This window comes from Diabrotica undecimpunctata, chromosome 4 (genome assembly GCF_040954645.1).
Source record: "Diabrotica undecimpunctata isolate CICGRU chromosome 4, icDiaUnde3, whole genome shotgun sequence".
Lineage (NCBI taxonomy): Eukaryota > Metazoa > Arthropoda > Insecta > Coleoptera > Chrysomelidae > Diabrotica > Diabrotica undecimpunctata.
In genome coordinates, this window is record NC_092806.1 from 41,815,686 (window position 1) to 41,834,265 (window position 18,580).

At 31.2% G+C, this 18,580-nt stretch overlaps 1 protein-coding gene across 1 annotated transcript in view; it reads right to left on the reverse strand.

Annotated features, from left to right (window-relative positions):
* Positions 1 to 18,580, reverse strand: part of LOC140438625 (uncharacterized) — a gene marked incomplete at its 5' end in the record, with an annotated part of 257,371 nt that overhangs the window by 187,851 nt on the left and 50,940 nt on the right. The window contains 4 exons of the mRNA XM_072528285.1: positions 2,132 to 2,287; positions 4,210 to 4,321; positions 16,074 to 16,974; positions 17,798 to 18,007. Coding sequence (XP_072384386.1) covers positions 2,132 to 2,287; positions 4,210 to 4,321; positions 16,074 to 16,974; positions 17,798 to 18,007 — 1,379 coding nt within the window. The remainder of the gene's footprint in view (positions 1 to 2,131; positions 2,288 to 4,209; positions 4,322 to 16,073; positions 16,975 to 17,797; positions 18,008 to 18,580) is intronic.

Genomic DNA, 18,580 nt, shown 5'->3' on the forward strand with positions numbered 1-18,580 from the left:
AAACAAAAATTGACGGAGATATGATTGTTTAAAGAGCGCGTGACAGCGCAATCACAGCCTCTCTTAAGCCCTTTAACCATTCACAGTTTTAGGAAAAGGTTTTTTACTATATATTGCAATAAAGGATGTTGTAGCTCTTTTAATTACCTTTACAATGGTTTTTTATAAATTGTGATAGCATGAAAATTGAAGGAGTTATGGTCCAAAAACTTGTCATATTTTTTTCTACTTAGTAACTAAAAATTTCGGAGTGTGAATATTTGGAGCAATGTGAAAGTACGTAGTATAATAGAGACCCAAAACTATTGTAATGTATATATATATATATATATATATATATATATATATATATATATATATATATATATAATATTATATTTTAATAATAATAGTACAATTTTATATAATTTGTAAATATTTTATTCAATAAATGGCAATTTTTTACTCTAAATTAATATATTTTTAAATATGTAAACATATATATTTACTGTTTTAATTTAGGGGCAGTTTTAAGGGTAGAAAAGTTTAATAATATGATAACCATTTTCGAGAGTGTGGAATAATATTTAAATCCTTTTCATTTTATCAAACAAAATTTTTTAACAATTTTTTATCAAGGGTTAGTTTTCAAGGATTGAAAGAGGGTTAAAAATTTGATAATTATTATAGAGAATATAAAATATTACTTACTTTATACTTACATCTTTTTATGTCATACCAAAGTATTTTTTGTGATTTTTTCAATTCAGTGTTTGTTTGCAAGAGTTGTAAGAATTTCAAGGGGTTGATAATGATTTTAATGTGAGGTAATTGTGTTAGAAAACACTTTACAATTTCACCACTTACTATCAGACTTACTATCATATGTTTTCTAGCGATAAAATGGCTCAATGTCAATTTTACCATTAAGGGGTTGTTCACATCCCTTAAAAATAATTTTGAAGTTAAGGGTAAGATGAGCCTAATTCCAAAATTTCATGCAAATCGGTTCACAGTAAAAAAATTCGGAGGTAAGACCGTATTTTTCGCTTCAATGACTGCACTAGTTACAGGAAATTCAATGTACCGATAACATAGTTGTCAATAATGCAACCACAAACATTAATAAAAAAAATTATATTTGAAAGTGATTCTTGCTTGTAAGGTGTGAATTTCAAAATATTTACTGATTAGCTAGCGAAAATGTCAAATAAGGAGTTTATTTTTAATTCACTTGGTTACTGTCAACAATTCATGTTATACAATAAAGATTAGTATTAATATATATCTTATATACTAAAACGCTAAGCCCTTTTCTTGTCCACCACTTTACTCAAAAACCATATTAGATAATTAAAATATTTTTTCGGAATATTATTAGTATTACGTATGAGATTGTCAAGATATACTTTTGGTACAAAAATTCACTTCCGGTTTTGAGATAACCGGAAGTTAAAATTTACTTTAAGTTTTAGACCCCATGGACAGCTATATGTGGCAATGTCTCGATCCCGCTCATTTGATGGCGTAAAAGTTTACATAACACCCGGTGCCAAGCAAAAGTTTTCAGAAAATGGAGACTTTGTAACAAAAAACATTGTTTTCGACGAAATATTTCGTGATATTTAATACACTTTTTACTTGCATAATTATTGATGAATGTTATGTATATTCTTGCTTATATTGTTTGTATTGATCTCTTAATTTTTCTCGCAAAATAAAAATTTCATTTAAAAAACTCGATGTCGAGTTGGTCCGCTAGTTATATTAATATTTGACGAATGTAATTCTAGATGATGATAATAACCAATTACTATTTTAATGGGAATAAGCCACAATTAAAGGTTAACAAAAGTCTATTGACATTTCAATCTCCACTTTGGTAATCGTTCTCAAAATAAAAACGTTAATAAAATTTAATTTATTTTAATTTAATTTAACAATTTTATGATTTTATACATTATTTTATTCTCATTAAAATAGTAATTACTTTTAAATGCCACAATAAAGTAGCTTCAGAACGGTAATAATAAGAACTTATAAATTCAAATGAAATTGAAAGCTACATGCATAGTTATATCCATCCACAAATAATAATTTGACTGTATTAAGATAAAATATTTTATGTTTAGGTATAACAATAAATACTTACATCAGCTAAAAAGTGAAGTTTGTCAAAATTTTGGCAGGCAAACAACGCTTCAAATAATAAAGCAGCTGGTCCTGGTTCTAAGTTTTCACAAGTACCAGGTTGTTTAAGCATTTTCACTAGATTATCCAGGGCTTCAGATTTGTTCCACAAATTATCCTAGAAAAAAAACTAAAATTCTAAAAGTCATCCATTAGGAAGGTGTTTTTTCAATTAATAAATATCTTGTTTTAAATAGTTTCCTTTACAGTTATATAAGAGTAAATACATTATTCACCAAAATGAACACCACCGAAAGAGAATACTGCATTTATTCTTTAATTTGAATAATATACCAAATGTTAAAATATGCACCAATGCGGTGCAAATAAGCGTAACGATTTTGCAGAGTGTAGTTGCTAAAAACAAGTTATTATCTTTTGTAGTACTTCTCCTATATCTGCTAGCGGAACTTCTGACCTAAATATTGATTTCTTCAGCATGCCCCAAATGTATGCATTAGATGTTTACATCAGGTGAGTGAGATGAATACTCGAGGTCTGTTGCATAAGAAATTATTCTATGTTCAAAACATTAGTGAAGTTAGTCTAGGATGAGTAAAGCGCAAAAATTTTTAACCCTCCATCACTAGCACCGTTAGAAAAAATCTAACATTTTTAAATATTTCGCCATAATGTTCGAAATATTGCTTCTTTTGGGTTCTGCAACCAGGAATACTCCTCTATGAAGACTCGTATAAGACTATGTTAAATAATGGTGGGAGTACCTACTATCTTGTTGTTATTAGTTCAAAACACGCGAGCGATCGCGTTCGTCGGAGCGTTAAAAAAAATCTAACTACGCGAGTGTTGGCGTGTGTTGATTTTTAGAGAGATCACTTAAGAAAAGTTATAATATTATCATAAAAGGTAAGATTTTTAGTGAAATACCTATATATTGTTGAACATCCGTTATTATAAGCGCTATTTTGGTTTATAGGATAGCTTAAGGATTTAAGTGATGTTCGTTCTGAACACAGTATCCACAATACAGATTCTGAGCAGTCCACACAAGATCTACCCAGTGATCCTGAAGATGCCTTGGAAGAAAGCGGCCAAGATGATGGTTGAAACATAAGAAACACACTCCCAAAGGTAAGACCAAAGCTTATAATATTGTTACAAACTTACCTGGAGTAAAAGCAAAAGCAAAAGGCGCCAAAACCATATGAGAATGCTGGAAATTGTTTTGCTATGAAATGCTATGATCTATGACATGATAGCAAATCAGAAACTGGATAATGAGAGTGTTTTATACTCGCCCTAGGGATTGTCCTGCTGTTGACTACAAGAAAATGCAAGCAATCATCGGACTTTTGTTCCTTGCTGGGGTAAAGAGAGCGCAACATTTAAATACTGATGAACTTTGGAAATTAGATGGCACAGCTTCAGATATTTTTGCATCTACTATGTCCAAGAAAAGATTTCACTTAATAAATCAAAATTGCACCCATTCGAGAAATATATGAAATGTTTGTCACTAACTGTTTATCTGCATACACTCCTGGATTCTATATAAATTCGATGCAAATTTAGGCAGCATATAGCCAATAAGCCAGCGAAATACGAAATCAAGATTTATGACTTGGTGGACGCTAGAACATTTTTCACACAAAATCTCAAAATTTATCCCGACAAACAACCTGAAGGACCATATCAACTACCATACGATGCATCTAGTGTAGTAAAAAGACTTATACGACCCATAATTGGAACCGGTCAAAATGTAACTACGGATAATTACTTTTCCTCTGTACCTTTAGCCAACTCTTTAATGAACGATCATTGCTTGACAACGATAGGTACTTAGAGTAAAAACAAACAACAAATTCCCCCGTAGTTACCGAACGTAGAAGGAAGACCTTTATGTAGTAGCATGTTTGCATATGGTGACGATGGAAAAATGTGTGTACTTGTATCATACTTGCCAAAAAAAAATAAGAATGTACTACTACTTCCAACACTACACCTCGATGGTTTCATTGATGAAAACACCAAAGAGTATACTATGAAGCCAGAGATTATTACTGATTACAACCTCACAAAAGGTGGAGTGGATGTTGTTGATAAAATGAAGGCAGAATACTCGTTGACTCGATTTAGCAATCGCTGGCCGTTTTCTGTTTTTTGCAGCCTACTAAATATTTCAACTATCCTGTAAGGAATAACAGGTTTACCCAACATTATTGTACTAACTGTAAGTTGCCAATATGTAAAGAGCACACTGGTTTAACAAATTTTACTTGCCACCAATGCCTAGAAGAGGAAGAAATCTAATTTTATGCGTAATGCGTACATTTTTTTAGAATAAATCCCTTTATTTGTTTTGTTCTAGGGTAATGTGTATATTCTTTTAGTTTACCTAGTAGTTTTTTTTGCAGTTTTGTTTTAAAAAAATAAGTTTATTGTTTTTTTGTGAGTTAATAGCCAATAAACTTAACCAATAAGTACTAATGACTCATTTATTTGACCTATACCCATATGTTAGATAAAATCTAACACGCGAGTGATGGCGTATTTTTTTGAGGTGTGAGTTATGGAGGGTTAACAAAAGATGTACGAATTTTCTTTCTGTAAAGCTCTTGGTTAACAGTAACTGAATGCTCGTTTTCATTTCAACAAAATAAGAACCAATAATTCCCTCTGTAAAGTATATCCATTACAGAGTGTTACAATCATGTACAAGTACCTGTTACCTATCAATTATTAACAGATAATACAAATGTCTATTTTTAAGATTCCTATAATTTTCATTATAATAAAGATCCAAAAACTATACATAATCTTATTGAAAAGTATATCGTCCTCCTCTAGTCACTTATTTTTTATATACCTATACTTTTTCTATGAATATCGATATATGAATTTTCGATTACCCTATAATCCTGTCATTCAACCGCAATATATCGTACATATTACACTTTTTGGTATACACTTTCATTGCTGATAAGTTGAATAACCTTTTGGGGTTAGTCACCATAAGATGAAAAATAAAAGTAAAATGAAATTATAGGCTTTCGATTCGTGGATCAGATTAGCGAATATCTAGAATAAAAATCACCACCTATAATAGATGTATACAAAAGTTTGAAAACTAAATTCGGTAGAAATAAAAGTATTATAAATGTAGTACATTAAGAATCTATTACTTATTGTATTCAAATTTTCTTCGAATAAAATTAGTAATAGATTCTAATTTCTACTAATTTCTTTAAATAAAATTAGTTAAATTGTAAATAAAATATTGTTGTAAATACCTGTTAAATGTTTTGGTCTAAGATTTGCCAGCAAAAGAATTGACTTTCTGTAACTAAAAAGGGTGATATCTATTGGAAATAATTTTTTTGAGTCGTAAATAAATTAAACTTGTGAACCTAGTAAACAAAATTGCAAAGTTTCGGGACTGACAAAAGTCTCTATATGTATATATTCAGGGATTCTACAATATTCACTGCCTTCCCTCGCTCAACCGTTTCCATCTCTCTCTGTTATCCCATTCTCCATCGTTTAGGCCTCTCTTACTCATGGCGTCGTCTACTTCGTTCCTCCAGGATTTTCGGGGTCGTCCTCTTTTCCCCCTTCCTATGGGGCTCCATTCGGTTATTCTCTTTATCCATGTGCTGTCGCTAGTTCTTCTTACATGTCCATACCACTTTAGTCTTTTTTGTTCTATATATGTTAGTATGTCTGTTTCTATTGATGTTCTTTGCTTTATTTCGTCGTTACTTCTCCTATCCATTCTTGTTACTCTGTAGCATCTTCACAGGCATTCCATCTCTGTTGCTATTATCTTACTGTTGTTTATCTTGTTTATAATCCAATTTTCACTGTCATACATTCCATACTTATGCCATTATCAGTGAAACCTATTAGTAAGTATTTCCAAGTTACAATGATTGATGCTAAAGGTTTAAAATTTTGACTATTAAACTAAACGTGGTAAATACTTACATCTTAGAATAATGGAAACTAGCCACATCTATAGGTATAATAATCTTTAGATTACAAGATAAATTTATTAGATTATAAGAATGTGGTGACACGTGGTCGATGTCATAGGTTATCGCTTAAAGGGACCTCTCATCTCTCTGATCAAAAAATGATTGTTTACATCCAACGATTGAAACCAGTCAACTGACTAGGTCAGGAATTACAATTAGTCACAAGTGACAAGGTTCTTGTGATTCTTATATAAGCAGTTAGTTTCAATTCCGTCTAAAGTGTAAGTATTTACCACAATTTTAGTTTAATGGTCAAAATTTGAACCCTTTTGTATCAATCATTTTAACGTGGAAATACTTACTTCTAGGTTTTACTGATGGTAATCCGACCGGACCAAAAACGTTTTGGAGATTATTTTAATCCGTTTGGATAAATTAAAAAAAATTAATAATATTAATTGCTTATTCTTCTATTTCTATAAACATTTCCTGGTTGTGGAGATGCTACTTCCTATGTCGATGGCGTCGTCGTACGCCAAAATCATTTGGATCCCTGGTCAGAAAACACTTTCAGCTGTATGTTAGCTTCTTTGATGGATATATCAAATATTTGTTTTAAACGAGTAATAATAGAGAATGTGTCCGCGGTATGTTTTCTTATTCTGGCGTTAGCTATTGAATTTTCGATACATATTGTTTTTAATTAATAATCATACTGCTTGTATTGTATTGAATTCTGCTTGTTCATTGGCGGATTAATACCTGTGTGGAAGTTTGTCACTCCTTCTTTTGCACGGACGTCCGATATTTCTTCTGTCGATTGGTGATTATCTCTCGCTATTTTAACGATACGTATCTCCCCCAGTCTGCTTATGTGGGTATTCCAACCTTTTTTTTTTTTTCATTTCGTGTCCATTGGTTTATACACTGTACATTACATTTTGTTCAAATATATACCTACGAATAATTTAATTTTTCGGCACACATTGCCATTTTTTCTTTTTCACCATGTAGTTAGATTACAAAGATATGTTAAAAGTTACAGTATTTCTTGATCGGAAAGCCACCGAATTATTTGTGCTTTTTTCCAAACAGATTTAGGCAATTTTTCAGATCTGGAATCGTATTGGTCCAAAATAATAAGGGAAGCTGTTAGAAAACCTATAGTATTCCTCAAAAACATTAGAATTGTTGTATTATGGGTAATCATTTGTGAAAATGGACTGAAATTTGAAATGGCCAAAAAAATATGTTAATAAAAAAGATTTATAGTGTTAAAGTTTCAGACTATTTTATGTTTTTTATTTATATGCAGCTGATATAAAGGTTTGTACGGAAAGTGTTTGTTGCATTTGTTTTATAATATAATAGTGAAATAGGCACTATTTTTAATAAATAAAAGTAATTGGTAATTTTTTTAATTATAAATTAAACATAACTTACGTTACTGTTCAACAGCTTTATCCGTGTCACTACAAATAAATCATTGTCACTGTCCGTCCTATCAATCCTTATAATAATTTATAGAATATCATTATCCATCATGTCGTGTCTCCACATGTCCGTTTCTTCTCCTATTACGTGTTTTATACAAGTTTTTAATCTTTCTTGGGTAACTTGTGAGTAAAGTTCCGTAATTAAATTCCTAACTTCTTCTTTAAAAGTTTTATTGTCTGCGGCAATATTATATCTTTTGACTTCGCTCCAAACCAACCCTATTGGGTTGAGCTCACAGTGATAGGGCGGAAGGCGGAGAATTCTCAAATTGTATTTTTGTGCAATATCTTCAATTATACTATTTTTCATAGTAAAAACATTGCACATCACGATTTATACAAATGACGTCACTTGTATTTAAAATTTTCATAACATCAACCTTGGAGTTCAAATTTCCCTAGCACAGCTAATAATACGACACCCAAACGTAACTGCTTGATCTTTCATAGGCGTCAACATGGTATAATAATCAGAAAAATTTAGCCATGATTATATTGAGATTTTTGATTAAACAACCAAAAACATTTTTTATTATTAATAATATAAATTTTATGATTATGAAATAACTATTTAAGTTTAATCCTCCACAAAATAATAATTTTATTTAAATAGATTGCTACGGATATGGCAATACTTCAAATCTCAATGACAGTTTAGCATTTGGCAAAATTGTTTACAGTGTTGCCGCCTTTTGGAGTAAGAATTTTGTTTATGTTTTAATTTCTTACATAATTTGATTCACAATGTACTATATATTAATAAATCGTATTTATAAATAAATAATAAATTTAGCTTAATATCTTTAAAAAGTAATTATTATTATGTATTGTCACAGAATAATAAACAATCAGAATGCCCATTCTGCTTAACAATATAAGTACGCGCATCTCGTTCGCGCAGACGGAATCACCCATTTTTTAAACGGAACCAGTGCTGTTCAGTGAAATTTTATCTGTTGTGCATAGACAATTAACACGGTTTAATTTATTTACGGCAACCATAGACATAATATGCACTATTATATTCGTACTATTCTTTATGTGCTGTCTTCTATGTTTTCACCGAAGGTTGGCGACCATCAAACGATAGGTTTCTCTGTTTTGTGCCGCATGTATTATGTTCGCAACTTCTGGTATTTGAAACCATTCTCTCAAGTTTCGTAGCCAGCATTTCTTCTTTCTGCCCAAACCTCTTCTACCTTCAATCTTGCCTTCCACGATAACCTGTAGCAGACTGTACTTATCATTACGGAACACATGGCCCAGGTATGACGCTTTCCTCCTTTTAACAGTTGGTAAAAATTCCACCTCTTTACCCATTCGTCTTAATACCTCTGTGTTGGTCACTCTGTTTGTCCAAGGTATTCTCAGTATGCGTCGATACAGCCACATTTCTAGAGCCGCTAACTTCTTTATAGTTGCTGCTGTTAACGTCCACCCTTCAACTTCGTAAATTAGCGTAGAGAGTACGTAGCATTTCGTGGCGCGCCATCGGAGGTTAACGCTTAGGTGGCGGTTGCTTAAGAGCTTTCTCATTTTGATGAATTTGGATCTTGCTATTTCAATTCGGATCTTTATCTCTACTTCTGGGTCCCACTTCATTTACTGTATATTCCAGATATTTAAATCATTGTACTCTTTCAATACGTTCGACTTCAATATTCAGGTCGATATATTGAATGTTCTTTTTACTGATCACCATAAATTTAGTTTTCTTTCTATTGATCTTCAGTCCAAATTGGTTGCAGGTTGTATTTACTCTATTTAGCATTATCTGTAAATCTTCGATGTTATCGGCATACAGTATAACAGTATCATCTGCATATCGAAAATTACTTATTGGTACGCCATTAATCTTGATGCCCTCGTTGTACTCTTCCAGTGCCTCTAGAAATATTTGTTTTGTGTACAGGTTGAAAAGCAGTGGCGAAAGAATACAACCCTGTCTAACCCCTCTCGAAATGGTTACGTTTTCACTCACCATACGTTCATTCTTCATGTTTGGGCTGTTTGATTCCAATATAGATTTTTTATAATCTCGTACTATTAATTTATATTTAAATGGGAATAAGCCACAATTAAAGGTTAAAATACGTTTATTGACGTTTCAATTTCCACTTCGGAAATCGTTCTCAAAATACAAACATTAGTAAATTAAACAAATTTTGTTTTTTGTTACTTAGTGAAAAATCCTTCTAATAATTTAATTTTATCTGACTCATCTATATTGACAATTCAGGCATACCTTATACATTTTAAAGTAGAAGACTTTAAAATGATATTGCCAATATTGTTGAGTTGCGTTCCTGGGACGACTTTACTTATAAGATAGTTCATTCGATTACATGAAATCAACTTTAACTTGAGTATATCCGTCAGAAAAAATCATAACATGTAATTCGTCTTTAAAAAGACAAATACATGTCATGATGACAGTAAAATTCTCCTGTTAGTGATTCCATAGTAAATTATGAGGGAAAAACCAGGAAAAAAACCTCATAATACTATCCCGACATGGTAAGTATTTGATCGTGCATTTAGTTTACCTTCAATAAACACCAAATTCCGATTTTATATGTTTGTTATTTAAAAAACATAAATGATGTATTCTCTATATGTTACTGACTTACCAATACTGGTATTTTCCTTTTAATAACTTCCTCTTTCAATATAGGTAACCAGATCCTACTACATTCTGCCGAGGAATTCGCGACACAATTGGTCTCATTTAGCATAATTAGAGCCGCTTTTTTGATTTTTCTCTTTTTACCATCCGTTTCTTTTAGTACTATATTTGAATCATTCCATTGAACCCTATGTTCATTATCCCATGCGTGTTTACAGATTTGAGATCTATCAAATTCTCTATTTTTAATATAGGATTGATGTTCACTTATTCTTACATTTAATGGTCTTGATGTTTCACCTAAATAAAACTGATCGCATTCACAAGGTATTTTATAAATGCAATTCTTTGTCCTTTCTTGTTCATTGTTAGGTTTGGTTTTGGACAAGATAGATCTCAACGTGTTTGTTGTTTTGAATGTTGAATTTATTTCCTATCCTTTTAAGCTTTTCCGATAATCCTTTTATGTATGATATTGTTATTGTTCTCGTATTATTCCTTGCATATGCTGTAGGATCTCGTTCTAATTTGTTTTGTTCTATTCGATCGATTGTTGAAAATTCCTTATTTATAAACGATAAAGGATAATCATTTTTTAATAAAACAGATGTTAACAAATGTTTTTCCTCCAAGAACGAATTTTCGTTAGAACAAGTAATTTTGGCTCTATCGTATAAGGATTTAATAATTCCCTTTTTAATATTAATATTGTGATTTGATTTGAAATTTAAATATCTGTTGGTGTGTGTTGGTTTTCTATACACCTGAGTTTCGTATCCAGTATCGTTCTTAGAGATTAAAACATCCAGAAAAAGTAATGTGTTATTATATTCCTTTTTCATGGTAAATGTTAAATGTTTAATTTACTAATGTTTGTATTTTGAGAACGATTTCCGAAGTGGAAATTGAAACGTCAATAAACGTATTTTAACCTTTAATTGTGGCTTATTCCCATTTAAATATAAATTAATTTAAAATGCCACAAGAAAACAGCTTCAGAACAATATTAAGAAACTCGTACTATTAGTTGAAGAATATTAATAAATTATTTCAAATTTACCAAATTAATAATCTCTAAAAATGACAATTTTCAAAGGCGGCATCTGAGAGTGGGCAGTCTGATTATTATTTATTCTGTGGTATTGTGATTGTGCTATATCAAAAACAACTGACTAGTCTGTACTAGAATATCTGAAACTTTATTGGAATGCGAACGAATTGCAAATTTTGCCTTGAAATAACCATTAAACATACTAATTAATAAAACACCAGATTGCAACATCGGCAATAAATAGAGCAATAGCGAAGATTTTACAGATATACAAATGAATTGATTTGGATGAATGCACATTGGCCCGCAAGAGGTCAGTGTACAGTGACTGGACAGAACTTTGAAAGATATTCGCGACAATGAAACATTTTTGATGAAACCATTATTCTATTTTCCAACTGTTCCTTATGAAATAATTATTCATAAAACAACTGCTGTGGACGAACTAAACGTGTGCCTAACATCATCCAATTTGGGACCGCTTGTAAATACGCTTCAACAAGATCAAAATACAATTGTGTGTTAGATATTGGAAATGGTAAAGTCACTGGACCCGTCGACTGGATTCATTTCATTACGTCGACCGGATTCATTTCATTACCCAGAGATTTCTGTAACTTAACTAACTCGAAAGGAGCTTATTGAACATTGATACATTATTTAATTTTAAGGTGATATAAAGTTCGGCGGGTGAGCTAGTATATATATATATATATATATATATATATATATATATATATATATACGTAAAAATATATATTATATACTAGCTTTCAAAAAGAGTCAATCAGATACGCAGAATTGATCAACCATCGGAACCAACAGAAAAAATTCTTAGCGAAGCAGCCATCTTCAAATCAATGAAAACCATAAGAGTTAACGGTATTAGCCGTACTTGTGTAATAGATGCTGTAAATGTTAAAATCCTTATGAAACAAAGGAAGTTTTTAGAAAACAAAAAATTAGTATAGTATTTTAAACTGCAAAGGAACATTGGGAACAATATTACACGAGGAATATAAATGATTGTCTATTAAGTATAGCGAAATCGAATCACACCTTAAAAATAAACTTCACTTAATATTGTTCTGAAGCCATTTTCTTGTGGCATGTTAAAGTAATTACTATTTAAATGGGAATAAGCCACAATTAAAGGTTAAATTAATTTTATTGACGTTTCAATTTCCACTTCGGAAATCAAAAGTACCTATTTTGAAAACGATTTGCGAAGTGGAAATTGAAACGTGAATAAAATTAATTTAACCTTTAATTGTGGCTTATTCACATTTAAATAGTAATTAAAAAACTTCCCTTCTCTGAATTAAATTGGTAACCTCCTAATCTCTACGAGCAACGAACTATTTGACGAATACATTGACTCCTTTAGGGCAACTTCTCTTTTAAGCTTCTTAGGTAAATACCTCACTTCTTGCTCTTTTATCCATATAGAGAGGGATTGGTGTTTTGTGAATTATTGATCCCATTAAAAAATTATACCTGACTCTAGAAGGGTAACAGCCATAGTTTCCTTCGGCGAGTTAACAAAAAGTAAAGTTAATTAATAAATAAATTTAAAACAACAGTTACTTTCTCTATTTTTTCCTTTACTCTTCTCTGGTCTTTACTCTTTTTTGCAGGTTTCCCGACAAATCACCATCAGTGACAAGAAATTTACAACAGTGCGTAAACACATTACCCCAAAACGCCCTGAAAACAAAAACAAGTTTTCTCAAATGGGGCATCTTATACATATACCCAATACACTAAAAGACAAAGAACATTGTATCGATCGTGTAGTAACCTTAATCAACAAACAGCATCGCTTTTAATAAATATTGTCTGCTGCATTCGCAAACGAAAATTTAGTGATAAAAATATTCGACACTGTCGTTAAGTCTAAAAAGCAATATCTTTTTCAGATTTATAATAAGCAAATGCGCGGCACTACAACCGGATTATTAATGGCGGCTTTCGAAATGGAAATATATACATATGCAATTAGAAGACCTTGGCCATGAAAGCCTACACTAATTGAGAAAATAATCGTACAAATAAATAAGTTCCTAATTTTCGTGGGTTTTGTCTAATAATAACCAAACCAAAATAATCATAACCATAATGACTAAACTTTGAAACGGAAATGGATTTTTATTGTTAAATTTTATAATAATTTCTATCTAAGTGTAGTTAGTTGGATTCTTACAATTCAATATTACTTTTTTCCCTTTTGCTACTAGAAGTAAATATTATAAAAAAGCTGTATCTACCGTGACTAAATCATATAAAACTTAAGGTACGTTTTAATTTGGTATAATTTTATAAGTCACCGATAAATCTTAAATAATAGTATCAAAGTCAATTTAAGAAAATACTGCCCTGATTTCCTCGTACGACCTAAAATGTTCCACTAAATATTTGCATTTTGCATTTTACGTGACTGACTCCAGAAAATGACGGACATCATGTAAAAAAGAATTTCGTAGAAAGAAAACGAACTTCCACGATCGAATTTGATTTGGTAATGAACTCTTTACTATAATTCTATAATAGATTTAAAAGTCAGAGTGAAATTTTTAAAAGCTTGATATACACCGAAAAATGTTCAAAGAAAAATCTCACTAGATTCTTTTTTTCATATTTTTTTTTAATTATCACTGTACAGAACAATAACTGTTTAGTTAATTTACATAAATGATTAAAGGTTTAACCCACTGACTGCCGGGCTTGAAATAATTAATTTTTCATTAGGCCAAGATTTCAAAAATTATTTTTCTTTTCAGACCATTATAGAAAAAGTTGATAATTGATTTTTTTTTAGAGTATTAAAACACTATATGTGTTCACAAATGTGTATTAACATGTTTTTTGTTTTGACTAAAATTTCTACAGACGCTGTGTGTACCGCAGGTGTATCACATTTTTTATTGTCTTATATAATAATAAACACTAATATTGGAATTATCATTCTAGGTTTTATAAGTTTAATTTGGTAAACTGGGCAATTTTAGTCAAAACTGACGCTCGTCACTGAAACGGTTGGGACATACAAATATTTCACACACAGAACATTTAGGAGCCACTCGTTTTACTGCATATTAGTTTCGGTACTCATCGAAGCTTGTGGAGCCGGATGCTTTGCCATAAACCAGGACTACTTTGAATTTAATAAATACAAATATATATAAATAACAGTGCAGGACTTATAATAGGTAATCCTCTAAACCGATTGCAATCAGATATTTTTATGGATCATCTAGAGACAAAGATTTCAAAACATCTCGTATTCAAACAGTTTTCATATTGGTCAAGATACGTAGACGGTGTACCGGTATGTTTTACAGAAACAGACAATTTGATCAATTTTTATCGCATATTAATTCACTCCATAGTCATACTGAATTTACAATAGAAACAAAACAAAATCAATCCATTAATTTTTTCATCGATTTTTAAGTTAGTGATGTCATTTATAAAGATAATAAAAAGTACAGGACCCAATACTGAACCTTGTGGTACTCCACATAGAATGCTTTTGTGACTAGAGTTAGTATCATTTGCTCTATCTAGTTGTTACCTATTCCTCAAGAAAGATTGGAACCAATTCAAAGAAATACCTCGAGTTCCGTAGAAATTTAGTTTTTTTAACAAAATGTCGTGATTTACACTATCAAAAGCTTTGACATAGTAACAAAAAAAGTGGCAGTGTAAATATTAGTGTTTAATGCTTGATAGACCTAATCTAGTACAGAAAACATAGCTGGTAAATTTATTAGATAAAAAGCCGAACTGGCATAAGTCTGGCTTTTATAAGTCTTTTAAAAAAATTGGATAGGACCGGTAGTAAGGCAATATGTCTATAGTTGCAGTTTTTTTACATTATCAAGAAGTAAACAGTATCACTAATTAGTTTTTTCAGTGTGTTATAGCAAATTTATATCATAAATCTAAAAACACTTAATATTTCCAAAACGCTTAAAGAAATGTTTAGGACAGTGCACACGAGGTATATCCAGAATATTTTGGTAAATCTAAAAATTTGATAATATACAGGGTATTGTAATTGAAATAAGAAAGTTGGTATTGACCACTGGTACGTGATACACCCTGTATAAAATTTTTTTATTACACAATATGCGCTTCTAAAAATACCAATCGATATGTCCAAACGATTTGTTGAACACTTCCCATTTGGCTGTTCCCCCCTGTATATATTCAGGATCACTAAGAATCCCTAATATTTAAGTTAAACCAGAATTGATCTATATATTTTGCAGAAGTTTTTGTAATATATCAAGCCCTAGAATGCATCTAGCATGATTGTTATAATATGTAATATCGTGTTAAAATAAAATGTTATCGTCGGCTTAAGATGCAAATGGCCTAACTCCAAAAATTTAAATTATTCAGGAGATGCAAAAACTTGTCAGAATTAGAAAATATAATAAAACAAGGTAAGTTTTCAAAATATTTTATTTTGTTTAATGCTACAACATAGAAAATACTTGCTCCTGTCAAAAATAGGCTTTATTCTTGAAAAATTGGGAGTTAGGTAATATGCGTTCCCTGAGCATGGGTTGGCATCAGGAGATAGGCAATAATCTAATTAATTGTGCAACTTAAGTATAAAAAAAATTTAAAGACGGCAACACAAGACAAAAGACAAAAAGAAAGAGGCATTTTACAAATAATGTGGTAAGTTATCATAAAAAAAATGAAAGTCCTTAGGAATTGACGATTTAAGGTCCATTAAGTGTTGAAATTTTTCCGATGTAATTGGTATTGGAATCGGATACATTAACGGCAACTCTTCTAAATTCCAGATTTTTTTATCTTTTTTCGTGATTCTGTAAGGCAAAGGCATCCATTCTTCTGTATGCCTGATTTTAAAGAGAATTCCGTGTTCATTATACTGAAGTGCTCTAATGTTTGTTACAGTAGGATCACCTGACGATCTACCAGGACGGATGGAACTAATGTATTGAACTTCTTGAAAGTTTTTGAAATATGTATGATCCAAGTACTCCACCACGTAGGGTTTCGGATTTATACGAGCAGTTTGACAAATATTGACATAGTCTGCTGGGACATTTATGACTCGGTTTTTTAGTTTTCGCTCGATTGTGGAGTGCATTGAATCGCACTCCATTTGCGTATGCCCTTTTTCTAAAAATTTTTGCTCAATTGTAATCCCATGCTTTTGTGCAAAGTTGAAAAGTGCATTGGCAAGAATTGCATTTCTGTTTTGTCCAGTGCAACCATCACTGTACAAAATGACTTTACTAGTAGAATTTTTTTGGGGTATAATATTAGTCTCTAAAAACTTGTAAATGATGGTAGCAAATGTGTTGGCAGTTAGTCCAGCATGACCCTCATGCCAGAGGAAACAATATCCATCCAAGGATTTAATGTCCATAATTGTAAAATTATGGACTATTAATTTTGTTTTATAATATAGAGCGCTGACATTAGATTTTGGACTCAGTAGAACTGATTGCAAATCCATTGAAAAAACTTTTATATCTTCTTTTGTTTTGTCAACCTCTTTTTCCTTTCGTGCCTCCTCCTTTTTCTTCTGATGTTCTTGATAGGTAGCTTCGTCAATATTACCAGTCTTGTAACCCACACACGTATCACATTCGTCCTTTTTAGGTGAAAAAAGTGCTAAATTAAAATCGTCGAAACTGTTATTAAATGCTGCAATAGATAGCGGTTGTGAATCGTTTTTTGTATACCAGTCATTCTTATAAAACCGGTATAATTCCATTTTTGTTTGCCAAGATCTTTTAAGGTATAATTTCTTTGTTCTCTTTTGACAATAATGTGACTCTAGTTTTGGAAGAACTGTAAAGAAATTGCACAAATTTTCTTTTTGTTTGTCGATTTTCGCTTTTCTAGGAATAACTATTTGGGAGGAATTATTATCACGCGTATCATTAAGGTCATCATCCACCAAATCATTTGCAATGTGTTGTGATTTATTTTTTTCAATCAACCAATGTGCAACAGTTCTTGGTGCAACTGAAAGAGTATTGCAAAACATTGTTTTGCACACTCTTATCTTGGATGTTGTTTGAAGAAAATATATATAGGAAAATTCCCTTCTTGACTCGTTCTCTTTTTTTTGGATCCCTAGCTCTTGAAGTACTTTTCTTTTCAACCAGCGTCCTTAGAAACAATTGTTTTTCGTTCCACAAAAAATTCCAAAATCTTGTAAAAATTTCTGTTCTTTGATCTTCTGTTATCTCATTGCACTTCATTACTGATTTCCCATTATTCATTACTGATTTACCACTGCATTTGCATCTCGGTCCTATAGCTTTTGCTTTTTTTTTAATATCATACTTCCATTTTTCTTCTTGCTTTTGTTTTCCAAAATATTCCTTTCCTTCTTGTCTCAAAATCTTATTTTTATTTTTCTTTCATTCCTTTTGATCTATATGACGTCTCTTTCTGCGTGTCCGTGAAGAGGTTTGCATTGGAGTGTTATTTTGTAGCTCTTCTAGTACTTCATTTTCACTTGAACTTGTTTCATTTTCACTGGGTTCATAAGATTTATCTGAAAGACTAGAAGAAGCTTCAATAACTTCTTCTTCCAAAATGGAGGTTGGCACTTCTTCACCATGAATTGATTCTGGAACGAAATTCTGACGATCTTCTGGTTCAATGTTGATTTCATCTTCAGGAAAATTTGAGGAGATAAAATTCAGGTTAGCAACTTTTTCTTCAGCTAGGTGAGTAAATCATCATCAGTAATTAAATTGTCGTCAGCTAATAAGTGGTGATTAGATGCTGAGGAGCTTGCTAGATTAGTACTATCAGTTAAGAGTGTAGATAAATCCTTATCTTGATCAAAAGTATCACAAAATGTTAACAAATCTCTTGTTACATCGCTTTCGGCATCGCTTTGTCTGTTGGGCTTTTTCTGGATGTTTTGCTTAGCCAATAAAAACATTTTCATCGCACGGGATTGCGGATTCATTCTGAAATATACAGCGTTAATTAGAAAGTATACTTTTATGTACCTAGCTAAGCAAAAATTCAGAATGTTATTATAGGGAAAAAAATATTAAAGGTAGGTACCTATGTGGTTTATCATCGAAACTATAATGGCCTATCTCCTATCCAAACTAAGTAAATATAAAATGAAAATTGCCTAACTCCAACACGATATTTTAACATCAGATTTACCCAAGAACGCACAAAAATTAAATACTAAATTTATATTCTCTAGATAATTTGAACGTCAAAGGTAATTAAAGCATTAAAAAATTATTGATACTTACGTCAGATATTGTTTTAT